Source organism: Gopherus evgoodei, chromosome 10 (assembly GCF_007399415.2).
Source record: "Gopherus evgoodei ecotype Sinaloan lineage chromosome 10, rGopEvg1_v1.p, whole genome shotgun sequence".
NCBI classification, from domain to species: domain Eukaryota; kingdom Metazoa; phylum Chordata; order Testudines; family Testudinidae; genus Gopherus; species Gopherus evgoodei.
In genome coordinates, this window is record NC_044331.1 from 2,134,291 (window position 1) to 2,162,188 (window position 27,898).

The 27,898-nt window shown below is 45.9% G+C and overlaps 1 protein-coding gene across 4 annotated transcripts in view; it reads right to left on the reverse strand.

Annotated features, from left to right (window-relative positions):
- The window catches only part of FRMD5 (FERM domain containing 5), a 292,045-nt gene extending 270,537 nt beyond the window's left edge, over positions 1 to 21,508 (reverse strand). For all 4 annotated transcript variants that reach the window (XM_030577211.1, XM_030577209.1, XM_030577210.1 and 1 more), the window contains exon 1: positions 21,389 to 21,508. In XM_030577211.1, the coding sequence (XP_030433071.1) occupies positions 21,389 to 21,490 (102 nt within the window). In that variant the 5' untranslated portion in view covers positions 21,491 to 21,508. The remainder of the gene's footprint in view (positions 1 to 21,388) is intronic.
- Positions 21,509 to 27,898: the final 6,390 nt, after the last annotated feature.

Sequence of the window (27,898 nt, forward strand, 5' to 3'; positions counted from 1 at the left end):
TTTAACTGGAATTTGTACCTCTGAAGACCTTCCCTCTCTCCACCCCCCAGTTTTCTTGGCAAGTAAGGACCTGCAGTGATCGAACCATGCAATAGATAATATTGTTTCTCATCTGAAATTATTTTCTTATAAACTGTTTTGTTCTTGGTATGAATTAAGATTGAGTTATTCCCTGCCCAGTAAAAGAAGTTCTGACTATTTTGTTGCATGACCATAAAGATCCTTAAGTTCCCTGATTTAACTATGTGGAATTGCTAAAACATGTACATTTTTTACCTTTACTCTCTAGTCTCTGAAATATCAGTCTTAATAATCAGGCTTCAGTCTTATCCACTGGACAGGAAAAGGTGTATCAAGCTCCAGTGCAGTATTTTCAAGAAGGTCCTCACTGTTCTAGAAATCACATTCAAGATTTTGTTAATAGGTGATGCTACCCTGGAGAATATCAAACCATGCTCAGCACTGGATCTGAGAAGCCTTTCGGTACAGTATTATAGTCTCCATTCCTATCCAATTCTGGAAGAAACAGCAGCAGGGAAGATTGCACAATCACTCTGGCTATCCAAAAGCCCAAGTTTGAATGAGCTTGCTTAATTTAGAGAGGTACATTTATTTCTATGGACAGCATTTTGGCATCATTCCCCATCCTCCTCCCCAGTCACACGGAATTGGGGATAATCCTGCTTTTAGTTACACAGGTACATCACTGACAAAATTCTCTGGGGTTGCACTGGAGTAACAGAGCAGGATTTGACCCCTGGTATGCAAAATTTGATAGGGAAAAAAAATTAAGATTCCAATTCAATCAATTCTGAGAGCCAGCCATGCATCCTAACCAGCAAGTGATTCCTTCATTTTACTCTTTTTGATAAAAGAAACTTCTTTTAACCTTAAACTGGTAAGATCCAATTCTGCCCTGACTTACACCTCATGCAGTTAATTTCAGAAATAGGATTTCAAAGATTCTTGTTTTTCTTTACAGCTGTAGATCCATCTGCTTCTTTTTAATTCAGTCTGGCTGGGCATGAAGAAGGGATTTGATGCTGGGTTTTAGCCTTTAAATGTTCATCTTGCACCCTTCCTGGTAACTGTTGCACTAGGTGTTTTATCTGTTGTGTTAGGCACCCAGAAGACCTTGGACATCAGGCACCTGATAAACAAATATTTGTTATTAAGTACGGGCAGGAACCTTTTCCTGAATACTGGCATCCACAATTAGTAGAAAACAGAATGGAAAAGAGAAAAACAGCAGGATTTTGAGTATCTATAACGGCCACTGTCACATGATGATGGGCATTTTAATTCTGCTGCATTCCCCAAAGTCTTCTTCTGCCACCCCCTCTCCTGTGCACCCCTATCATTCTGCCTGGGATCCTCCCCTTCCCCCACATTGTCCCCAGTGCCCGAGTCCTGTTCCTGCTCCCTCCAGCCTCCCTATTCCTGCCCAGGAGGCTGCAGCTATCAGTGCAAACATTCAGTTCCTGGACAAAACTGAAAGCCACTATTTGGTATTTCTACAAATACCACATCAGAGGACTCCCAGCATCTGTACGTGACTCCTGACAGCTTTGGATGAAGCTATGTCTGAAATAAAACGGGGAGCTTAAGGTGCCTCATAGTTACTTCTTTCACTGGTGGAAAGTGAAGCTCCCGACTGGAAGTTTTAGCACAAAGTCCCATGAAGTGAGCAGCGCCACAGCTTCGATGGAGGGCATCTCCTAGGCAATGGCAGCATTCATCAGACATTGACAGTTGTATCGTCTGTTCCCATGGCAATCACAGGCCCAGCCAGCTGCCTTAGAAGGTTGACTTTTTTCTTGGAGATCCAAGGAACAAAACAAAGCAAAAACAATTAAGCCCTGTCTATAGGGGTCAACACACAGTCATTCCTTTCAGACAGATTTACTAGTTTCCAAGTTCCATTTCAAAGCCAACCTAAACACCATTATTTGCTACTTTTTACTTTTATCCCTATCTCCTGGAGGTTTTATACAACACAAAAACAGCAGCCCAGTTTAATTTACCTCCTAGTCATGGCATTTCACTAACAGGCATTATGTCAACCACCACTTTCAAAGGTTAACTCTGCTAAGCATCCCGTATTTGTGTCTGGGCCCAAGGCCATGCCTACCGAAGGACACAACCACTTTCCAGGAGTAAAGAACAACGATCAACAGGCAAGAGGAGAATCAAGAGAAAGGAGATCCTGTGACAACGACATGCTTAAAAAACCCAGAACTTCCACTCAAGAGGCAAGAGAGCCAGGGATCTTTGCTCAGTATAGAGGAGAGGACACCAAATCTTGGTTCCAAGAACATCAGTGGCTTTGCAGTTTGGCCAGCTTTCTAGTAACTGCACTCATGGGTTGGAAACAAACAGCCAGCGTTCTTATCCTATGGTGCAGCATCTGTACAAATCCAAGAGGGCATACGCACATTTTGATTTATCAGGAGTTTTGATTAACCAGAGTTCAGTGAGCTATAACAGAAATAAAGTCCTAGGGAAAAAAATGATGAACTAGCAATAAAAAAATTGTTTAAAAAAGCCAATTATACTCCAAGAATATAAAATAATAATTCTTCCTACCTTGAAATGCCATGAGTGTGCCAGGTTTAATTGAAATGCTTAATGCTATCAGTTGCTAATGCACTGTAATGGGGAAATCCTCTTCTACTTCCGCTGTATTCAATGATACAATCATTATCATTGGGTTGCACTGTTGCCATGATAAGAATTCCAGCAAGCTTCCAAAGGGAAAACCCTTCTCCTTGGCCTTGAAAGGTCTTTCGCTTCATTCCATGTTGGCCTTGGTTATGACATCATGCCTCAGTGGTGATCTCATAACTTGAGGGCTCACCAAGGCAGTCATGTGAAGTAGCTGGTTATTATGAAGGATCTGGTCATAAATCCATGGTTAAGGTGGAAGTGAGCTTTGCACTTCAAGCAGAGATTAAACCTCTCTTTTATGTGTCAAGAACAGATTGTATTTTCCTCAAATTTACAGCATTTACTCCAAGTACAGAAAGTTTTTCTGAGAACTTCCAAGTAAACTTGTTAGCTACAAGAACTGCTCTTGCAGCTACACTGCCAGACTATTTGACTGAAGACTCCAGTTCTAGACACAACACTGTTTACTACTGAACATGTCTACATGTCAAAGTGAAAATGTGTGACACTCTCTGCTGATGCACACAAAATATTACACACCTCAAAGGGTACCTGTCTGCCTCTCAGCTGAAGCGATTTACCTTCCTCTGTAGTCCCACATTTCAAAAGTAACAAAACCAAATTTCCCTAGTGCAAGTGAATTAATATCTATCTATAGTATCTACAATTACAACTGTCCCATCACTGTACTCATCCGTACAGCCCCCATCCTCAGTGTACCTGACAATCTTTAACATCGTTATCCTCACAAAACCCCTGCAAGGTAGGGATGTGCCATTATGCCCACTCGGGAAGCTAAGTGACTTACCCAAGGTCCAGGGCCGGCTCCAGGCCCCAGCACGCCAAGCGTGTGCTTGGGGCGGCATGCCACGAGGGGCACTCTGCCAGTTGCCAGGATGGCAGCTCCAGTGGACCTCCCGCAGGCGTCCTTTCAGAGGGTCCACCGGAGCCGCAGAGCACCCCCCACGGCATGCCACTGTGCTAAGGGCAGTGAAATGGCTAGAGTGGGCCCTGCCAAGGTCACACAGGAAGCCTATGGCACAGCATGGAATTGAACCCAGATCTCTCATGTCCTAGGTTAGTTCCCTACCTACCAGACCATCCTACAATGTTTGTCTGTACTGGCGAACAGGAAGGCAGGGTTCTAAAATGATTCATCAATACCCAGTGATCTGATATCACTATTAGCCATGGAACAAAACTGCATCCCTTCTGGAAAAGTCCTACAGAATTGACTCCGGAATGATACACTTTCTATAGAATTTTCAGCCAATCAATAGCATTTTAAAATGATTCTAGATATAATTTCCTATTAAAATTCATGTATATCCCCACTACGGAATGGTTTAAAAAAAATCTTTGGAAAGTATAGCATTCACCATTCATTTCTATAGGGGTTTTATTGAGTAAGATCTACAGAATGCGATTTAGTTTTTACAAAACCCTGTTAGTTTCATCCTTATTTAATTCTATGAGGCTTTTCCATAAGGGTAATACTGCAAATACCAGACACCTATATGCTTAACTTGATGATCCCTTTCCCTTCCCACCATTACTAGATGTTTCATCATTCAAATCACACCACTTAGGAATGAATTTTTAATGGAGGTAGGCCTCGCTTATTTCTAATTTTGCTCTAGCACCTTATTTATAGCTATAACTAAATCTCACTGCGTTGCTGTGTTGTTAAGCTGCAGGACATAGTATCCAATTAATACCAAAACAGCATTAAAGCAACATGAAAAGTCCAACTTAAAGCCAAAGAAGTAAAAAAATTCAGAGTGAAGGCTGTCATTCCAACCTTCGTTCTCTCCGACTGGCAGCTGCCCTGAGGTCCCTGGTTTGGTTTAAGTCCCAGATGGAGGATGATGTCATCCGAACAAACTAGGTACAACAGGGTGAGTTAAAGACCTACCAGTAGTCATAAGGACTCAAGAAAGTGAAGACAGGCTGTAGAACCTCTGATGTCTAAGTCACTGGTTTGAATTCAGTCCACGATGATAACGATGCAACATTTTGTCTACCTGAGGAGTAATAAGCTAAATGGAATAGAAGAAAACATTCATGGGAACAACAGGCATTTGGGATAGAAAAAGGAAAGATCCAGTTTAGTAACAGGAAACCGTTCTTAACCTTGAGTGAAACCTGGCAATGTAATATTTTAGGCTGGAGGGTATTCAAAAGAAAGTTACATGCAGAATTTAGAGGGAAGTGATACACGAATTCCATTAGGTGACGTGGGAACTGAGCATATATCGTACATCAACACAGACCCCTCTTTGGGTAAACCCCGACTTCAATCAATAGGAGTTTATATGAAGGTATGTGCTGCAGTCCTCATGCAGCTCTGCTACACAACCCTTGAATATGACCTGTTAGCTACAGCAGCTTATACTGTGACAGTCTGTTGAGCTGCACAAACACAACTCTCCCGTGCTTTCCCAGTTTCCTGTGTTGTTCTACTTTTATTCCATCTGTACCACCACAATCCTGTCTCAATCAACTCCATTCTTCCTCCTTCAGATTTCTCATCAATCCCTAGTAGTTCTAGGACCTCCTGAATTTCACATCCCAAATACATTCTATTCACATTACACATTTCCTTAGGAAGCTCACTGACATTTGCACACCAAAAATTTTAGTCAGCAGGACGTACAGTGCAATAATAATGTGAATTAAATTGATTCGAGGAAAGTACCTGCTCAGCATGTTCATTGCTATTTTTCAAACATAAGTGTATTGACATGGGCGATTTTTCAAATCTCAAAGTGCAGTCTATCCTGGGCTAACTGCATGTGTAACGAGGCAAGAATCACCTCAAACTACCAACAATATCCATCTTTAAAGCATCTCTCTAGCTACAAAATGGCTTAAATCAATTTTGATAATTTTTTTATAAAAAGAAAATTTCATATAGGTAGCTAGATGGATACTGCCGCTGGGACCAATACTTAATGCAAAGCTTAAGACCAATATGATTTGAAACAGCCAAGCTATAAACCCTCTGTAAAATGGAAAACTCTGACAGACGTAATAGACATGCACTATAATTAAAGTTGTTGGTAAATGACACTAACACAGCCAAAATTTTCTATTTCAAGCTACAGCATTGATCAGATTTTGTCATGCAAGATTAACTGGAAGAATCTCTCTGGACTGATGAGAACAGTAAGCCACAAAGCTTGTGTAAATTTTCCTTGATACATATGCATTATGCATTTGACAAGATACAGGCATCTGGCAAATACTGACCTAAGTGTTTTGTCTGTAATGCTACTGAGCAAAGAAATACCCCTCCCTCAATATCCCAGACTATCAGAAGATATTTCTCTATACTCAAGAATGCAGCAGTTCTATTCTTTCCTCCCAGATATGAAAGTTTAAAATATGTGCCAACCTTGAATTTCCAATGAGAAGTTCAGTCAATGCAGAAAACAGAGTCTCTCAGGAAGAAAAATAGGTTTCAACAGAATGCACTGTTCGAAAGAGAATACTAACCAGTCAGGAGTGGACGAGGTGTAGGGACATGACATAAAACACTATTCTGTACTCCTAACTCAGAAATAAAAAGAAAATATTTTAAAATTAAGCAGACTCGTCCTCCTTCCTGTTTACCAGGCAGATTTCAATTCACTTGCAATGCTACATGATCCTACCAAGCTTCAAGCCAGTCAGGTGGTTCTGTTAGATCAGTGTTTCCCAAACTTGGGACGCCGCTTGTGCATGGAAAGCCCCGGTGACAGGGTCAGTTTGCTTACCTGCCGTGTCTGCAGGTCCAGCCAATCGCGGCTCCCATTGACCGCAGTTCGCTGCTCCAGGCCAATGGGAGCTGCTGGATGCAATGGCCAGTACGTCCCTCAGCCTGCACCACTTCCCGCAGCCCCCATTGGCCTGGAGCAGCGAACTGTGGCCAGTGGGAGCCGTGATCAGCCGGACCTGCGGATGTGGCAGGTAAACAAACTGGCCAGGCCCACCAGGGCTTTCCCTACACAAGCAGCGTCCCAAGTTTGGAAAACACTGTGTTAGATAATATACTTTCAAAGATTTTGTCCTTATAATATGTTCATGTCTTTGGAAGTGTTTTCCAATAGCCCATTCCCTTCTCCTCCCTCTCCCCTACCCACCCTCCAAATATTTGCATCATACTAAAAGCAATATAAAGGTTCTCACAGCATCCAAATGTCTAAAATTATTTTAAATACCCAATCAAAATAAAAATGAGCATTCCCACAAGATGATCAGGTCACTGCTGCTAGTGCAGCTGAAGTATCCCTTTGCCAGTACCCATCTCATCACCACATTCCTTATAAACCGACAGCCTCTCCGAACAGAAGCACCTTATTCTGTGCCCAAGGCTGCCAATCTGGAGGTCAGGTGAACACAGGAGTGAAGCAAATTCCATAGATGAGGGTCCCTTTGCTGAATACACTCTGATCCCGGCCCCAAATAATTCTATCCAAGAACGGAGAGTTGAAGTGACTAGCTGAACATAGTTGTCATGAAGGGAGATGGTGGAGAGGTGCTATTTCTAAAAACTAATTAAAATGAACTTATGGGGGTCTGGTAGATGCAAAGGAAAAGGGTAAATTTGCTTTATGGCAGTGAGTGCTGCAGGACACAAGGTCCCATGACAAGAAAAAACAACTACACCTCTACCCCAATATAACGCTGTCCTTGGGAGCCAGAAAATCTTACCACGTTATATCGAACTAGCTTTGATCCACCGGAGTGCACAGCCCCCTTCTCCCCTTCTGAGTGCTGCTTTACCGCATTACATCCGAATTAGTGTTATATCGGGTGCCGTTATATCGGGGTAGAGGTGTATAGCCTCTTCACAAGCTAAGGTACGTGTTACAATGGATTAGGTGTTACTTTTTAGTTCATTCCAGCGTAGACGGTATAATATTGTGTAAGTACAAGCTGTTCTTCCCACATTCCCTAACAAGGGCAAAGGGAACTCGACAATGCAGTACTCTAAATTCTTCCCACTCCCAGAAGCAGAATGGACATACCCATAGAAAAATAGAGGGTTTGCCCGGTAAAGCTGCTCGAATATGCTGCAATTTGAAGCATGGTTTCATTCTGAAACGTAACTCTGTAAAATGGCACCTTTTTACTCAATAACTCTGTTTCTTCTCTGTAGTCAGTCACAGCTGCTGATTTGATTGACTAAAATAAGATTTTATTTTACTTCTTTTAGCCCTGCAGAGACAACACAGTTAAGAAAGAGTGAACTGGAGTCTACTACTGTACTTCTTATTCAGCATCTACAGAACCACTTACTACATTTCAAATACAGTGTCATCTAGTTACACCTTTGCAAAACCACTGCAGGCAATATGTTGCCAGCGAGGACATAGCTGGGCACAATGAGATTACACAAGTGTAATAAAGGACAAAATAATGGCCTACAGAATTTTCATTACTGGTGATGATGCAGAAGAAGCAGAGAACCTGGCGTGATTCCCTCTAGTCCCAAATAGGGTTTACATCACTGGCAGTTAGAAAATTCATCTCTTGGCTTGGAAAAATGAACAGCCATAATATGGGAGTAACTGAGAAACAATAACCAAGGAACCCCATTTTATAGTGTCACTTTTCAGTGCACAGCCACACTTTCAACACTAGATATTTATGCAGATTTTTATTTCACCTTTGACCAAAACTGAGTAACTATTCTTCAGACGCATTTTGTCACACTTCGCAGATTGTCTCCAAAACACCAAACACGAGATTGTCTTGTAAACAAGCATCTCCCGTACATATCACCAAATGAAATGGCTGAAAAGCTTTGCATAATAATGGAATGTGGGAGACTATAAGCATTAAAGAGGAAAGACTGAATGTCCCATGCAGTTGCAAATGTCACCAGACACTGGAGCAGAGATCCTCATAGCAATGCCCCTCCTGCACACACAGAGCTTCTCTTTGGGCACACAACTGGAACAACAGCCCTTGATTGGCCTCGACAGGCAGATTCATTGCAGAAGCAGAGTGGAAGCTGCTCCCCACTTCCAGTGAGAGAGAATTGTGGAAGTGAGGGGGAAAGGAAGCGGTGGCCATCCCCATCCTCAGACAGAAGAAATCCTCCACTCAAGAAATTTTCACTAACCTGCAGAGTGACAGTGGATCCTGCAAGGCCAAGAGGGGAGTGCATGTGCTGCCCGTGGCCAGTGGGGTTGAGGAACTGACCCATGGCAGACACAGACGGGGCTTCCTCACACAAAGGGCAGGTGATAGCAAGGTACCTCTCAACACTAGGTATCCCCGGGAAGCATCACAAGGATGTCACAAGAATTAATGTTTGTAAACTCCTCCGTGATGCCTGGATGAAAGATGCAATATACATTCTAAGTGTTACCAAAGGATAATGAACGAAGACAGTGATTTAGCTATTTTGCCTCCATTGTGATCTATCACAAACTATTCCCAGAGCTGTGCTGACATGATGCGAGTACACAAGCAAAGATGTGTCCTGGGATTATAGATGTTAAAAACAGTCTAACAGCCATGTCAGTTTCTACTCCATTCAAAATACAGGGGAGAAAAACCTCATATTGTTTATCAAATGGAAACAATTCCTCTATATATTTTGTTTTTCAGATCTGGATCCCCAAAGAGACGCAGGCATAGACACCTGGAAAAATCACAGGAACACACTGCAATCCACAAAGCCGGAATTTGCACCCAACTTCCTTACCCAATGAATGAGAGAGCGAGGTGCCTAGAAAGTCAATCCACAATAGCCAGCACACAAGGCAAGAAGCCAACTCAGCTAGCCAATGGGAAATGGCGACAAAAGGGGTGCATGCTAAGCCCCACCCCTCTCACAGAAATAGGCACCTTCTGGCAGCTTGGACTTAGGCACCTATTTGTGCTAGTTATTCACAGTCAGGGGCCCCTTTCTTGGAGCCTCAGGCAGAAAAGGGAATTGAACTTGGGTTGCCCACATCCCAGGTGAGGCCCCCTCACCTCAACTCCTCTTCCTGTTTGGTATTGAGCAAAGCAGGGATCTAACTCATTTTCACTAGGAGACGAAGGGGGGATATGATAGAGGTCTATAAAATCATAAGTGATGTGGAGAAAGTAGATAAGGAAAAGTTATTTACTTATTCCCATAACAAGAACTAGGGGTCATGAAATGAAATTAATAGGCAGCAGGTTTAAAACAAATAAAAGGAAGTTCTTCTTCATGCAGCGCACAGTCAACTTGTGGAACTCCTTACCTGAGGAGGTTGTGAAGGCTGGGACTATAACAGCGTTTAAAAGGGAACTGGATAAATTCATGGAGGTTAAGTCAATTAACGGCTATTAGCCAGGATGGGTAAGGAATGGTGTCCCTAGCCTCTGTTTGTCAGAGGGTAGAGATGGATGGCAGGAGAGAGATCACTTGATCATTGCCTGTTAGGTTCACTCCCTCTGGGGCACCTGGCATTGGCCACTGTTGACAGACAGGATACTGGGCTGGATGGAACTTTGGTCTGACCCAGTACAGCCTTTCTTATGTTCTTAATTTAACCAGATTAGAACTATTTCACATTTCCTTGCTTGCATCTCCAGGGTCACAAATAAAGCCATATTCTGAGCAACCAGACACACTGCAGATTCACCAGCCTTACAGGCAATTCTAGAATCCTCAACATGAAATTGTTTTCACACTGCTGTGATAATTTACCCTGGAAAAAGTTCAACACAAAAGGATATGATCCAAAACCTCCTTATTGCAAAAACAGCTCCAAGTGTTTCTGTAAATAAATAATAATTATTCTTTTGACCACAATCAAACAGCTGCTGAGATAAGTATAGTTCAATTTGGCTATCTCTGTAACAGCACCATCTTCTGACCCATATATTGATGAGCTATAGCCAATATTTGACAAAACTGATAATAAACATGTCTTTTCTCAACAGCGAATCCCTGCTTACTCCCTAGACTGTTTTAGTAATGTATTGTCATTTATAACAAGTGACAGTTGTGCCACATTTCCTTTGCTGTTTAAAACGGTGAGCCTGCTGATTTCAGAGGTTTTTCCACTACTATAATTTAATTTCTTATTCTGAGAAGAAAGCGACATTCAGTAAACCAAAGGGGACTACTCTCATTTGAACGAGGTCACACACTGTCTCGGCTCCACATTTTGGATCAAGATTTAATTCAGTCCAGTACGACCGTAGCACAGTGTTGCACTACCTATTATCTGAGTGTGTATGTACTGGAAAGTGTTGAGCTGTGAAAGTAACAGAATATACTTGCCATTAGGGTTTAGCTCTCAGGTTAACAGACTATGCTGTTCTGCAGACTGACATCAAGGCAAGATTCTGCCCTCGGTTGTACTTGTTGACTTTGTTGGTATCTTAGAGGCGTGAATCAGAACAGAATTTGATCCTTATTATTTTGTGAACTATAAGATATGGCTAAGACATTAAATTTCTTTCTTCAGTTCATTTTGTTACCTTGTCCTCCCAACCCATACATCACTTTTATCCATTTGATGCATCCTGCCTGACATGCAGATTGTGGTTTGCAGCATTGCGGCAGCCGTATTGTCCCAGGATACCAGAGAGACAAGATGAGTGAGGTACTGTCTTTCATTGGACCAACTTCGATTGATAAAGAAGACAAGCTCTGAAGCTTAAACAGAGCTCTTCAAGTCTGGGGAAAATACTCACAGTGTCACAGCTAAACACAAGGTGGAACACATATGGAGTTAACACATGTTGCAAGAGACCATAGAAGAGAAGGAATATTGGGACTCATAGAAACCATCCTCAAACCACTCATCACATAAAGAGACGGTTTCCTTCAGGACACAACCAACTTCCTCCAGAAACTCCACAACACTAACAACCACCTCAGAACACCATCCTTGCCACCAGGGATATCACCTCTCTTTACAACAACACCCCTCACAATGACAGAATCACTGCCTGCCTCTACAGCCAGGCTCTCAGATACCACCATATATGATCCAAGGAGAAAATCCAGGATACACACCTTAATGCTCTTAAAATTGCTTTCACTAAACAAGGATACTCCACCTCAGAAGTAGAGCACATTACAGAACAGGCCACCCAAACACCATGAGAGAACCTGCTATAATACAAGGAAAGAAAGCCTTCCGCTCACACACACCTAGTTGTCACTTACCATCCCACGCTGGAGCCCATCCGGGGTATAATTAAACAATTATAATCCATACTCAAGAAATCTTTCCCAACCCCCTCTTCTGATGTTCAAACAACCCCCCAAACTCACCAAGCTCATCATCACAAGCAAGCTCCCCAAAATCAGGGCACACAAACTCAAAACAGCATCAGACCTTGTCATAACAGATGCATCTCCACTGTTATGATGACTAATACCCTCCACAACACACTTTTCAAGATCCATTAGTTCTACACATGCTCATTGCAACATGTGGTGTACCTCATCCAGTGCACTAAATGCCCCAACAACTACTATGTAGATGAAACGAGACAAAGCACTACGCTCTCAAATGAACTCTCACAGAAACAGGATAAAAGACAAAAACATGACATCATCCATGGGCAAACACTTTTCACAAAATGATCACTCCATATCTGACCTCTCATTCCTCATCATCAACGGAAACCTGCAGCACACTGGCAAAAGACAAGTCTGGGAACTCAAATTTGTAACTCCGCTAGACACCAAAAATCATGAACTTAACAAAGACACCGGATCTATGGCCCCTTACAGCAATCTGTAACTCACTAACCCTTCTTTGTCCTACAACTGTAAAGGCGTTAACTGCCCGCGTCACCTTGAATGGTCTCTTGCAACATTTGTTAACTACTTATCTGTTCCATCTTGCAGGTAGTTGTGACACTCGAGTACCTTTCTCAGATCTGAAGAAGAGCTCTATGAAAGCTTGAAAGCTTCTCTCTTTCACCAACAGAATTTGGTGCAACTAAAGATATTACCTCGCCCACCTTGTCTCTCTAATGTAGACTGCGAGCATCCTGGGGAAGGTACTGTTTTTACACTACTTGTCTGGGTAGTGCCTATCACAACAGGATCTCAAGACTTGCAGGGGGCTCCTAGATATCATTATTTTGTGACTCTGTATTTTAGAGGAACTTGAATGAGCCACATTCAATATTTTTTACTCAGGCAAAACTCCCACTAACTACAGTGGGGAAACATGCCACAGTGTGGAGAGAGTCAAATAGGTTGAATAGGACCAGGTGTCACAGTTATACTTCTGTAACACAATCTTGCTTAGATGCCAGGTTTAAAATGGTTGCCACATAACAGCAACAGCAATTTTGTCTCTTTGTTGATAGCCAAGATATCCAAACACTACAGAAGCAAATACTACTCCCAGTGCTCCAACTCACACTGACAAATGGACCTTGCCACGCTGTGCTGTGAACTCCAGGGTCAAATCCTGGCCCTACCAAAGGTTAGTAAAACAGGGGGGAGGGATAGCTCAGTGGTTTGAGCATTGGCCTGCTAACCCAGGGTTGTGAGTTCAATCCTTGAGGGGGCCATTTAGGGATCTGGGGCAAAATCAGTACTTGGTCCTGCTAGTGAAGGCAGGGGGCTGAACTCAAGGACCTTTCAAGGTCCCTTCCAGTCCTAGGAAATAGGCATATCTCCTATTATTATTATTTTCCATGCACTTCACTGGGGTTCAGATTTCACCCCAGCCCTTCATACAATAAGCAACTGTCCAACCTTCATCTGATTCCCTCTAAGAGAAGCCTGCAATTGGAGGCTTAGTTAGGAAGTGTATTGCAAACAGACTCACTAGTCCCTCTTTGTTTAGAGACACCAAAGCCCAAAACATGCCATCAGCCCATGTGTGGGACCCCAACTGAAATCAATGAAAACGCTGTCCCAGATTCAATGGTAGGATAGAGCCATGAATGAACATTGCTGCCGCTGTTCTTTCCACTTAGTATGATCACTTTACCTGCTGATGAGAGAACATAAAAGGACTTGGAATGTACAAGATGCCTTAAGTATGTGGGGTATGTAAGACACCCTAGAAACCAACAACTATGGTCGCTGATTTTACTTGATAAAAGCAGAAACCATCTTTTCCATTATGCTATGTATGCTAAGTAAATGCTATGCACTTTTTTTAAAAAGAGATTTAAATAATTCCACAATATCCTGAGGGTGGAAAAAAACTAATACAAATATTCACCTTGGAAAACTGGCTACTGAACTAGAGGACAGGAGACAGTTTCTATATTTGTTTTACAATGCCAGCTCCTCTGTAAGTTAATAGGATGCGAGCACATCAAGAAGCGGTGCAGTAGCAGCAGTAAAAATAGTCGCAGTATATAGCCATGACATTTCCACTAACACTAGCTTCCATTAAAATGAAAGTAAAGATGGGAGCGTTTGTTTTAGTGGGAATTTCTGCTTTAACACATTTTCAACAGTTGTCTTTTACATTCTTACCATTTAAGATATACACTTGGAAACTAAATATGAAGATGAAACCAAGGAAATTCTGAGTTAAGGGTACCTCTACGTCTCTTAACACCCACACATTGTGTGTGTATCTCAGCACATACACACACAATTTTGCCATTGGAAACTTCATAACACATGACAAACCCACATACCATATGCACTTAAATGTCCAGGCACTGAATTAAGATTGCTGTACATACAGCATACAGTCTATAGTGATTTACCTAGGCACGAATTACAGGTTTCTCTTACAAATGAATTTTTGTTTTTATGAGTAAATGCTTAATTGGTTAATTGATTTTATGGAAAACCAGCTGTAAAAGAATACTTGTCAATACTATTTTTACCATTGTTAAAACTATATGTATATAATATATAATAGTATAGGACGTATGTGATGAAATCCTAGACCCACTGAAATCATTGGGATGGCAAAACTCCCACTCACTTTAATGTGGCCAGGATTTCACCTACGGTCAATATATTCCTGCTGATACATTACTGTAGTCTTACTAAGCGACAAAAAGAGTCCTGTGGCACTTTATAGACTAACAGACGTATTGGAGCATAAGCTTTCATGGGTGACAAAGTGGGTATTCACCCACGAATGCTTATGCTTCAATACGTCTGTTAGTCTATAAGGTGCAACAGGACTCTGTCGCTTTTTACAGATCCAGACTAACACAGCTACCCCTCTGATTCTTTAATCTTACTGGCAGCTTGCTATGAGATCGTGCAAAAAATCTACCTACCTACCATATAGGCAAATAACATTGTCAATGTGTGTATTCCTCAAATTCATTCTTACTCAGTGTTTCTGAAGAGAGGTCTCTTGTTTGCAATATTCCCTCTTTATTATCTGCAGTTAGTTTTCAGGCTAAGGAGAGACTAACATTTCTGTCTTCAAACAGGAAGGCACTAGGAACGGTTAGAAAGTTCATAACATGAAGTCTCATGGTTTCTTGAGTTCACAGCAGTAGGCAGAGAGCTGTAATCCTCCAATGCAGAACACATCACTTTTGCTTGGGATTTCAGACAAGTAATCCCATTCTGTAAGTAGCAGTTTGCTAGCATCTTTCCCAGAAAAAGCAATTGGAAACTATCAGAAGATAAAGAAGATAGTGAACAAGCTGGGATGTTGGGACAATTCTTATAGTGCTGAAAGCCATTGAACAAAACTGTAAATCCTCTAGATCAATGGGTTCTCACCTTTTTTCATTTGCCGACTCCTAAACAATTTTGAATGGAGGTACAGACCCCTTTGGAAATCTTAGACAGTCTGCAGATCCCTAGAGGTCACAGAATCATAGACTATCAGAGTTGGAAGGGATCTCAGGAGGTATTGAGTCCAACCCCCTGCTCAAAGCAGGACAAATCCCCACAGTTGTTTGTTTTTTTAAACGCTGTTCCTTAAATGGCCTCCTCAAGGACTGAACTCACAACTTTGGGTTTAGCAGGCCAATGCACAAACCACAGGCTGAAAACCACTGCCCTACATGATGGAAGCCAGGCATTCTGTGGCTCTTACTTTGAGCCCAGGGATACTGTCACACCTCCAGCACACCTGTGTACAAGTAACCTTCACGCAGCTAGAGCTGCAAGAAACAGGGGTTCCTCTAGTCTATTGTGTAGAGTACCCGTTAATGATCTTGTCAGATCTTCCAATGAATCTTATGGATTTTTGTCCAAGGGAGCAAAAGATTTAAAATTAGGACAGTTTTAAGGTTACGTGAGAAGCTGTTACATCTCATCCACATCTTATGTCTTCATGTCTCTCTTCCCAGGCTTTCATGTTCTGCATTTCTGCAACTAAATACCAACTGTCTTTTCAGTAAAGTACTTGGTGCTCTTATGCACTAAATCATTATCTCAGGTTCTTTATACTACCAATGATATTGTCTTCACAGTGAAAATATTAAACTTTCTTTGGACAAGTAATATTTTTTTCAATACACATTTTATTCAAAGTTTTATTAGTCTGCCTTCCTGATAAATTGTTTCATAGGGGGATCAGACATGACAAATTAATTATATGGCTGCACTAGAGCCAAAACTGATGAGATGAACAAAAGATTTAAGGTTCCTCGGGTGCTCCAGGTGATGTGTCCGTTACCGGGATTTTCAGGAACGACTGGGATTCAGAACTTGGCTGGAATAGTGAATGTTTATGTTTATAAAACATGTGTCATGTAACAGAACACAACTGAACCCTGACAGTTTCTGACACCTTAACATTTTTGACTCAACATCAGTTTAGAAGCAGGGAAGATACTGATTTTGCTGCTTTTAATAGCGACCCTAAGACCACCTAATACTATTAAACCAAAAGCTTTCCCAAGACATGAATATAAACAGCTTTGTGCTCCTCTACACATATAAAGTCATTGAAATAACCCCACATCCCTTATAAGTTATTGAAATCAGTGACCCCGCTTGTATTCAGACACTGAGATCAGACTACACATAATATCAAGGACCGTGGCTAAGAAAATAACCCTCTGACAGAATTCTATGGGATAAGAAGAATACAAAAATGTTTATGCGGGGCCTGAGCCAAAGCCCACTAAGTCAATGTACAAAGACTCCCATTAACTGCAATGGTCTTTGGATCAGGCCCACAGTTATTTGGCTTGGGAAGGGCCTTTACTGAGGCAATTTGCCCATTCAGACTGGATGTTTTAGAACGGAAATTAAGACCAAAATAGACAAAGGATTCATCAGAGCATAGATGGTGACAGGCTCATTTAGTGCAGGAATATTAATAAATGAGATTTCTGTGATCAAGTTCATAAAGATTTAATTGAGAAAAGGAATATTCAAAGTAACTGTCTATAAAACATGTCATTAGATGTTCTTTGTCAAGCACAGCCAAAGGTTAAATTTGGTTAACGGGTTTAACCAGTTCTCTTAGAAATGTATTTCTGTTAAAACCAGATTAATTTCTGAACTGTTCTTTTTCAAGCAATATAAAAGCCAGCCAACGTGTCAGATGTTCAGCATTCAGAAACATATATGTGCCATTGATGTAAACCACTACTCAATCTTTCTCTATAGCAAACTTCTGTATGTGTCTCCATTCCCATTTAAAAATTACCAACTTTTACAGAACATCCTCCCTAACCCCTTTCACATGCTGTGTATCATAATTAATGGTCCTACACACACTGAAATTATAACCTCTGATTTGTATGTTGTCTCTATATCTAACAAAAAATAGAAGCATACATAAACAAAAGTGAAAATATATATATACACACACACACACAGGTTGGATGAAGAAATGCTATGGATCTGTGCGAGACGCAGGAAATATCTGCATTTATAAGGGAATGACCTTCAAAACTCATTCACTGTTCTCTAGCCTGTAAAATTACAGTGATTTTCTCATTCGTGAGACATTATACATTTTCACCATGTCTGATTTAATTTTTCATGGAATATAAATAGTTTTGCTTAAAAGTCAGCATGAAAGCAATAAAAAACAAACATTTACTTGTGGTAACCTTGATTGTGAGAGTATTATGAGTTGACTATTTTTTACCTTAAATCATTCATACAGCATATCAGTATTTCTGTTTACTGCCCCAAAAATCATATAAACTGGTGAAACACAGCATCAAGTGGCATTTTATGTCAAAATTATATACAGTATAAGGATACTCCTATTTTAATTCTATTCCCAAGTAAATCAAAGAAAGACAATCCAGCTTTCTTCCAAAGTGGATTGCCCATACTTACCTATCTAAGCTACATTTTATCCAATTGATAGATATTAAAAGCAATCTCTCAACAATTAATTGATTTTTGTATAAGCACAACTAATTTGACTGCTATTACAGCCACTTAAGTCACTACTTTGCAGTTAAGGTGGGGGAGAGGCAAGATAGGGAAGAAAATCAGTAATATTAATATTCCTGAGATGTTATTTACACAGAACAGATTTTTAAAAACACATTTATTTATTCTTCTTTGCTTAAGCAAAAGTGAAGCCTCCCACAGCCGGCAGTATTTATTTGTAACCAGTTCTTTAATTTGAAGTATGCAGAAGCATACATTTAAAATATTTTTGCTTGCCCTAGAGCTACAATAGAGTCAGAATCAGCAACACCCAAATAAATCAGTGGAGAGGTGGAAGTTGTTGTTATTTACACGTTGCATCACAATTATCCAAAAACCTGGCCTGAATTTTCTACTGCTTACAAGTTGGAAGAGTGCCAGTTGACACGCTCAGGAAACAGTATCAATGAGTAAGGCTACAAATCTGTCACGGAGGTCATGGATTCCACGATTTTACAAGACCTCCTCAACTTCTTGAAAATTCCAATAATTCAGCCCCAGGCAGCAGGACTTGGGCTTCAGCACTGATTTAGTGAAAATTGCATTAATGTGTGTATATTATTGTTTATTACCCACATCCTGTTCATGACTTTTAATTAAAATACCTGTGCCAAAATCTTAGCCTTACCAATGAGTGCTATGATGTACAGTCAGTCTGCATGCTTATCACATGGATGTTCCTTAAAAGTATTATTATTATTAAAAAATTAAGATGAAAAGCTGTCTGTACAAAATGGAAACCTCCTGTACATATGTCAGCCACCCTGTGTCCTCAGTCCTAATGTTATAATTCTTAGCTAGTTGTTCAGGCAATAGTGTTGTGATTAGGTTACTCACATTCAAAACATTCTGGTATTCTAGTAGCCTAATGATATCATCACTAAATCCTTACTAGCAAATCATTCATATCCAGACTGGGGGGGGAGGGGAAACTGATTTTGACTAAAGAAAATTTCATTACAACACATAATATCTGAACTCTTATCTGGCCTAGAACACTTTGAAAAGTGACCTAGACTATTTTAAAATTAAATCAGTCACTGGAGCAGGGTTGAGGCAGTACAGGTAATAACTCAAATAAGGCAGTTCTTGGATACATCTCCTGGTATTTGTGTTTGGCTCTGACAGCATTTACTATACTTTAATTTGCATCAAAATCATTCTTAAAAGCACTTACTATACTTACTGCACTCACAGAGTCATTGGCAGAAGTGTATAGCAGAGGGACTGATAGCTCAGTGGTTTGAGCATTAGCCTACTTATACCCAGGGTTGTGAGTTCAGCCCTTGATGGGGCCACTTACGGCTCTGGGGCAAAAATCAGTACTTGGTCCTGCTAGTGAAGGCTGGGGGCTGGACTCAATGACCTTTCAAGGTCCCTTCCAGTTTTAAAAAAAAGTCTAACAGCACCAATTTTGCTCAGCAAGAGGTATAAATTAAGCTCTTCTTCCATCATCCAACAATGTTTACTTGATTTGCTTATACCCTATCAATGGAAAAGCAGCAGCACTAACGCTGCTCCATAATCATATTTGCACCAGGGAAGGTTAGTGAAAGTTGCGGGTTTTGATTTTGAAGACAAAAAAGAATAATTTCACTAAAACTTGCAGCAACTGTCCACGTTCTGGTTTATTATAAAAGCCTCAATCAGGGTAATATACTAGTTCTATAAAATAACAAAAACACTTATTTTACATATAACCAATAACGGTGACATTGCGGAAAGGGGTGGAGGGTAAGGGGGACACAAGTTCAGCCCACTGAAATTCATTATATTCCATTATTTGTTTGAGATAGGGAGGGGGGAACATAGCATAAAACATGGTAAGCTCCCTGCTAAAAGTTAGAGACTGTCCCCCTTCCAAAGGGCCGCTTGGCCTGTGTGGAGCTATTCTTTTGTGAATGCCAAGAATTCTGACTCACAGAAGTGCTGATCAAAATAATGATGTGAGACATTATTTTCCTGGTGGAATCAAAAAGCTTCTGTGTGACTAAACTCCCTCCCCTGAGCTGATCAGGCTTTTCTTTCTGAGGGCTGAAAAAATGGATCCATCAAATTGCCCAGTTGAGAAGGAGGGGGCGGGGCATTTCAGAATTAAAGGTCACTGAATGAAATAGGGATTCAGTTGCTTTCTTCTCCCTCCTCCGCCCCCCTCCTCCCCGTGTGATGCTTCCAGCTGTTACCATCTAGAGTGGCTGTAATTCACTGATGAGCATCGGATTTACACACACACATCCAGCCGCAAGCCACAGGTTTGTCTTTGTTCCCAGCTGAAGGAGAAACCATCCAGATAACTGTAGCATCCTCTATAAAACACAAACTTTGCACCGCCAAGCACAGAAGTTGCTTTAATGCTTAGAACGCCCATGAAATGCTGCTAGCAGCCCATGTGTCACCCCGGGGTGCCTACAGCCCAGCGGGAGAACACAACGCGCTGGAGAGGGTAAGGAAGCGAACAGCCAGCACTGGATCCCGCCTTGCTTTTGTTTGCAGTCCTCAGACTCCATTTGGCAGCCCGGATTGGAGGAGCTGAGAAGTGAGACTGCAGCGTATTTGGGTGACAAGGGGCTGGTTCTCACCCACTGCCAGTATTTCTGTTCACACGCGGACAGATGATTTGCCCCAGCACACGAAGGGATCTCCAGCAGCATTTCGGGAGAGAGCTAAATAAGTCTCCTATGGGTGCCAGATTGCTCAGACATCGGAACTGCAGCGTTTGCACAGGGGCGAGCACGCAGTCCGCTCTTACCAAAAATCCCACACACCAGCAAGCCCGTTTGCATCCCTCCCTCCTCCCCAAACCAAAAGTAACATTTCCCCCGCGGATGCGGCGCGCTTATGGCCCGCATCCTCCCGCTGCGTCCGCACGCGGGGCTAGGCTCAGCCAGGGAGTTCTCCCAGGTCTGACATCCTCCCAAGTTCTCCGGCTGGCGCAAGTTTACCCAGAGCCTCCCCGGCGCTGCTCCCTCGGAAAGTCACGCTCGGGATATTTTCTTCCCCTTCATCTGCAAGCCCTGCCCGCTGGCACCGACCCGCTCCGCATGCGGACCGAGACATCCGCGGAGGTCGCTGGTTTAGTGCCAGCTGCTTCCCCACGTACACGGGAGGCTGCACGGACACACACCCGGGGGACGCTGCTTCCATGCGGGCGTCTTTTGTTCCCTCCCTGGGGCACGTAGGAGAGAGCGGGGCGATTGGGGAGACCACCCCCCCCCATGCAGCAGCAGCCGCCCGAAGTGTGAAGTTCGCTGCAGCGGGGGCGAGCCTGCGGGGCTCCGCTCCGCTCCGGGGGTGGGTCGCGCAGCGAGCCCGGGCACCGCCGCTTGCAGCTCTGCGAGGCTGGGTGGGTGGGTGGGGGGCGGCTGCACACCGAGAGACACACACACACACACACGCCGAGTGCAAGCCGCGGCCGCCCGCCCGCCCGCAGACCTGGATGGTGCAGGTGTACTCGCTGTCATCCAGCAGCCTGACGGTGCAGCTGTACTCCCGCTCCAGGCTCCTGCTGCTGCCGCTCATCCAGCGGCTCAGCATCTTCCCGGGCGCGGCTCGGCTCGGCGCGGCGCGCTCAGGCACAGCGGCCGGGCGGCTCGGCTCGGCTCCGCGCCATCCCCGCGGCCAGGCGCCCCGCCGCGCGCAGCCCGACTCCGGGCAGAGCCAAGTGCAAGTCCCCGCGCCGCGGCTCGCGCTGCCAGGCGGGGGGCGGGCCCGGCGCTGAGCGACGGGCGGGCGGGCCAATCCCGGCGCGGGGCCGCCACAGGCCCGGCGCCAGCCGGTGGGGCGGGAGAAGCCTGAGGAGACTCGGCCCGGGGAGGGGGGGCTGCATTGACCCCGTGCCCGGGGAGCCTGGCCCGCAGGTGGGGGGCGAGGGACCGCCAGGGGCACGGGGAGCCCTGCGAGGGACCCCCCCGAACCCCCCTTCATCCCCCCCGGGACCTCCCCTCTGCGCCCCCCGGGAACCCCCCTTCATCCTCCCCGGGACCCCCCTCTGCGCCCCCGGGAACCCCCCTTCAACCTCCCCGGGACCCCCCTTCTTCCCCTCGGGCACGGGGAGCCCTGCGAGGGACCCCCCCGAACCCCCGTTCATTCCCCCTGGGGCCCCCCTCTGCGCCCCCCGGGAACTCCCCTTCATACTCCCCGGGACCGCCCTCTGCCTCCCTCGGGAACCCCCCTTCATCCCCCCCAGGACCTCCCCTCTGCCCCCCCCCGGAACTCCCCTTTTTCCCCCGGGACCCCCCTCTGCGCCCCCGGGAACCCCCCTTCATCCTCCCCGGGACCCCCCTCTGCCGCCCTCGGGAACCCCCCTTCATCCCCCCCAGGACCTCCCCTCTGCCCCCCCCGGAACTCCCCTTTTTCCCCCTGGGACCCCCCTCTGCCGCCTTCGGGAACCCCGCTTCATTCCCCCTCGGGACCCCCCTTCTTCCCGTCGGGCACGGGGGGCCCTGCGAGATACCCCCCGGGACCGCCCTCTGCGCCCCCCGGGAACCCCCCCTTCTTCCCCCCCGGGGCCCCCCTTCTTCCCCTCGGGCACGGGGAGCCCTGCGAGGGACCCCCCCAGAACCCCTCTTCATTCCCCCCCAGAACCCCCTTCTGCACCACCTGAGAGTCCCCTTCATTCCCCCCCGGGACACCCCTCCTCTCCCCGGGACCCCCCCTTCTTCCCCCCGGGCATGGGGAGCCCTGCGAGGGACCCCCTGGGACCGCCCTCTGCGCCCCCCCAAACCTCCCTTCATTCCCCTCCAGGACCTCCCTCTGCACCCCCCGGAACTCCCCTTTTTCCCCCTGGGACCCCCCTCTGCCGCCTTCGGGAACCCCGCTTCATTCCCCCTCGGGACCCCCCTTCTTCCCGTCGGGCACGGGGGGCCCTGCGAGATACCCCCCGGGACCGCCCTCTGCGCCCCCCGGGAACCCCCCCTTCTTCCCCCCCCGGGGCCCCCCTTCTTCCCCTCGGGCACGGGGAGCCCTGCGAGGGACCCCCCCAGAACCCCTCTTCATTCCCCCCCAGAACCCCCTTCTGCACCACCTGAGAGTCCCCTTCATTCCCCCCCGGGACACCCCTCCTCTCCCCGGGACCCCCCTTCTTCCCCCCGGGCATGGGGAGCCCTGCGAGGGACCCCCTGGGACCGCCCTCTGCGCCCCCCCCAAACCTCCCTTCATTCCCCTCCAGGACCTCCCTCTGCACCCCCCGGATCCTCCTTCATTCCCCCTGGGCACAGGGAGCCCTGCGAGGGACCCCCCCAGAACCCCTCTTCATTCCCCCCCCGGAACTCCCCTCTGCGCCCCCGAGAGCCCCCTTCATTCCCCCCTGGGACCCCCCTCTGCCTCCCTGGGACCCCCCTTCTTCCCCCCGGGCATGGGGAGCCCTGCGAGAGACCCCTCAGGACCTCCCTCTGTGCCCCCTGGGAACCCCCCTTCATCCCCCCGGGACCACCCTTCTTCCCCTTGGGCACGCGGAGCCCTGCGAGGGACCCTGCGGAACCCCCCTTCATTCCCCCCTGGGACCCCCTCTCTGCGCCCCTTGAGAACCCCCTTCATCCACCTCTGGGACCCCCCCTCTGCGCCCCCTGGGAACCTCCTTCATCCCCCCCCAGGAACCCCCCTTCATCCCCCCCTGGGACCCCCCTCTGCCCCCCCTGGGACCCCTCTTCTTCCCTCCAGACATGGGGAGCCCTGTGAGGGACCCCCCGGGACCTCCCTCTGTGCCCCCTGAGAACCCTCTTCATCTGCCCCTGGTACCCCCCTTCTTCTCCCGGGACCCCCCTTCATCTCCCCCTTGGACCCCCCTTCTCCCCTCCGCGTCCTCCAGCATAGGGAACCCTGTGTGAGGGACCCCCCTCATCCCCCTGGGGGACCCCTGTCTGCCCACCCTCCTTGCACGGGGAGCCCTGCAAGGGACCCCCCTCTGCCCCCCCTGGGGCATGGAGAGCCCTTCGAGGGACCCCCCCTCCACCCACCCCCTGGGGCATGGGGAGCCAGGATGCTCCATGTGTCAATGGGAGCCAAGGTTGGGACTCGAGGGTAAAAGCAGCATCTGCCCTTCCCCATGATGTGCTCGGGGAGCCTCTGCACATGCCCAGGCTGCTGTGGCCCCAAGGAGCAGGTGCCAGATGGGTACAGAGCCCCCGACAGCTGCTGCCCTGACTCCATCCTCTGCCCAGAGCCAGAGGTAGGAACAGGCCTGCCGAAGGGAAGGGCAGACCGGGGCGTGGAAGGGGCACAGATTGGGGGGGGGAGGGTATTGGTGTGTGTTGGGAGAGGCTCTAGAACACCTATGTGCGACCAGGGCACCATGGTGCTAGATGCTGTACAGACAAGTGATATTCTGACAGGCCCAGCCCCAAAGAGCTGACAGCCTAGTTATGGGGCGACGAGAGATGATGGAGCAGAGGAGGGTGGAGGAGCATGTCTGTGTGGAGATCTAGGTGATACAGGGGGAGGAGTGGAGCCCATTGGGATGTCCCTATTATAAATGCTAGCATTAGACACCATCCCCACAAAACAGGGCCGCCCAGAGGATTCAGGGGTCCTGGGCAAAGCAATTTTGGGGGCCCCTTCCATAAAAAAAAGTTGCAATACTATAGAATACTATATTCTCGTGGGGGGCCCCTGCGGGGCCTGGGGCAAATTGCCTCACTTGCCCCTCCCACCCCGGGCATCCCTGCCACAAAACACCATTTATAAGTCTTTTTTGTCCTCCCCCACGTAGGGGGTTGGGCCACATAGGCAGCCGTCACCCGTCTTGTGCCTGTGCTTTGGCTCTGTGGCTGGAAGATATGTCTTCTGTCGCCTCATAGTATGAGAGGGAATTTTTTGTCAGCCAGCCTACTTGGGAAGAGAAGGGCGAATTTTCTTCCTCCTCCCCTGGAAGAGAAGCAAAATGAGCCCCTGCGAACCAGCCCTCCTAGCTCTCACTTGGGAGAGGGAAGTGGATTAATAGGTTGATGTTCCAGTCTAGAGGTCCAACATCATAACATCCAAATACTGAGATAATCCCAGGGGCATCTGTGGCCCTGTCTGCATCATTTGACTAGGAGAGCAGTGTTTTATTTCAAATTAACTAATAAATAACCTTTTTTGGTTCATTTCCAGTTTTCATTCAGATTTGGCCACAAGCTGTGCTGCAATTGCTGTGATCACAGTTGGCGCTGTGGAAGCAGGACATGCAATGGTCCTATTGTACACAGGTTAATAGGGCTTGCATTGCCACAGATCAGACTCAGTTCTCCCCACAGAGCTCCTCATTTTCACTGACCCCGCGGATGGTTGCAGCAGGGAGATGGAAGAGAAAGGATCCTGCCCAGGGAGTTCACTAAAGTTTCACCAAGTTTTCCCCCAAAACTCCCTGCACAACAAACATCCAAAACAGATGGACAGACACCAGGTCATTTACATCTCAAACTTCCCTTGAGAACCACTGCCTGGGGTCAGTGTTCTCTCAATTTTATGATAAGGGCTGTTGTATAGCTCCTGACACTTCTTCCCACCGTTCCTTATTGTGTCTCTAACTCCCATCAGTCCTCAGAACTACAATTCAGAATTCCCCTGTTCTGAAGTGGGAACAGGGCTGTCCTGGGCCTGCAGCCTGCCATTACGGGCCAGCATACCCTATTACAGAAGCTCATCCCTCAGGGGTAACCCAATAAGTCCTGCTCCACTTCTCAGTAGGCTTTGCTTTACCTCAGGCCTGATCTGCTTTCTGCCTTTCCTCAAATCCTCCTTTCATTCCTACCCTGCATGTCCTCCCACACCAGGCCCATTCTTCCCTCCTAGCCAGGACCCTCCCCAACATCAGGTTCATCTAGGCCCTATCTGCTCCTCTCCCACCTCAATCCCATACTCTCACTGTCTTCTAGCGGGGGAGCAGTTAGGATTCACATCACAAAGGCCTCTTACCCCACCCCTGGCCCTGACAACATTAGGTTTGACTCTTAACACTTCTGCATGCTGTTTCAGGGGCCTTGGTATCTGTCTTTAGGGTCCTAAAAGTCAGGCCTTCTCCCCCGCCCCCCCGGCCACTTAACATTTAGGAATCTTCAGGAGACCACCACTATAACCTGGCGGCATCAGGGCCTCTGTCCATCTGACACTGCAACAGGGGACCACCCTGCTATCTTGGTAAATCATGAGATGGAGACAAGATGAGGCAAGTGCCACAATCTTGTAGCAGAACATGAAACGCAGGTAGTTAGGAGTGATTTGCGCACAGAAGTGTTAACCATAGAGATAATTCTCAGAAAGGAGCCCAGAGCTCTGTACACTGCTGAAAACAGGTGCAAGAAGTAGGTCAGAAGCTTACCCTGTGGACTGATAGGGGCCAGCTTGGATAATCCATTATTCAAATGCTAATTGGGAAAAATAATGGCAGACCAACAGCATCAGTGTGTATGGGGATCTGTTGGTACAATCTGAACCTCATGACACCACAGAAGATGTATTTCCCTTTTGCCCAAGATGTTGCTATAGGATTATTGAGAACAAGAGATCCTAGTTAAAAAATGCAAATAATCTTCCTTCTGCTGAAATATAACCAATCCTATTATTAGCAATTAAAAGCCTACTGTATGTCATCTTCAGTTATTGCTCAACAATGTTACAAAAGAAATAACACAAAACATCTTCTTACACCAACAGATGTTGGTCCAATGAAAGGTATTACCTCAGCCACCTTGTCTCTTTCATGTCCTGGGACCAACGTAGCTCCAACTAGGCAGCAAAACACTTATTCATTCCACAAGGTGTAGACAGTACTGCATCATAGAAAACGAACCACAGAACACTTCCCAGCCAGCTATATCCTACACATATACAACAGTGGGGGCTACGTTGGTATTGGTATTTAGGGGGATACACTGGCCAAGGCTGAGGAAGAATGAATGAAGATAGGAAAAGTAGGAGAGTTCAGTCATGAGCCAGGGAGAAAAAATGGACCTTGAAATAGGATCTGAAAAGAGTCAGAGGGCAGCCAGGTTAGTAGATACCTGTGGAGACTGTTCCAGTTCCTGGGACAGTGTGGAAGAGGGAGCAGAAAGAACCCTTACAGCCAGGCCAGTGCCTCTCAGTCTTCCCAGACTACTGTACCCCTTTCAGGAGTCTGATTTGTCTTACATACCCCAAGTTTCTCCTCACTTAAAAATGACTTGCGTACAAAATCAAACATAAAAATACAAACGCGTCACAGCACACTCTTACTCCAAAATTGCTGACTTTCTCAGTTTACCACATAATTATAAAATAATTCAATTGGAATAGAAATATTGTACTTACATTTCAGTGTATAGTATGTAGTGCAGTATAAACAAGTCATTGTTTGGATGAAATTTGAGTTTGTACTGACTTCGCTAGGGCTTTTTATGTAGCCTGTTGTAAAACTAGGCTAATATCTAGATGAATTGAGATACCCCCTGGAAGACCTCTGGTGTACCCCCAGGGTACGCATACCCCTGGTTGAGAACCACTGGCATAGGCTATGACTGCAGAACAGAAAGAGATGCAGTTGGAGAGTTGGGGAGACAGAGGCTGGAGGTCAGGAAGAGAGCCTAGCAGAGGGAGGTCATGCTTACTTATTCACAACTTTCAAAAGGCTCAAAGTGAGGGTTTTGAGCTGAAGTTCACACTGTTTCCACCCTCCAAGCTGGCTGTTTCATCTCTAGTCAGGGAATGATAAAGAGGTTTTGCAGTGGCAGGCCTTTGCTGTGTGCATGTGATGATGCAGCCCTTCAGTAGTCTGGATTGCACCCCAGAATGTCACGCCCATGCACATTTTTCCCCCAAATACTTTTACATTAGGAATATGTTGAGTGTGATTCCTCACTACCTTGCACCTGTCTTCCCCACCTTTCAAAGCTTCCTATATATTGAAATGTACATAGTGCTCCTTACCTGAGTAACTAGAGATAACTATATCTTATTCCTTTCCCTCTCTCCAAAGTCTCACCAGCTCTG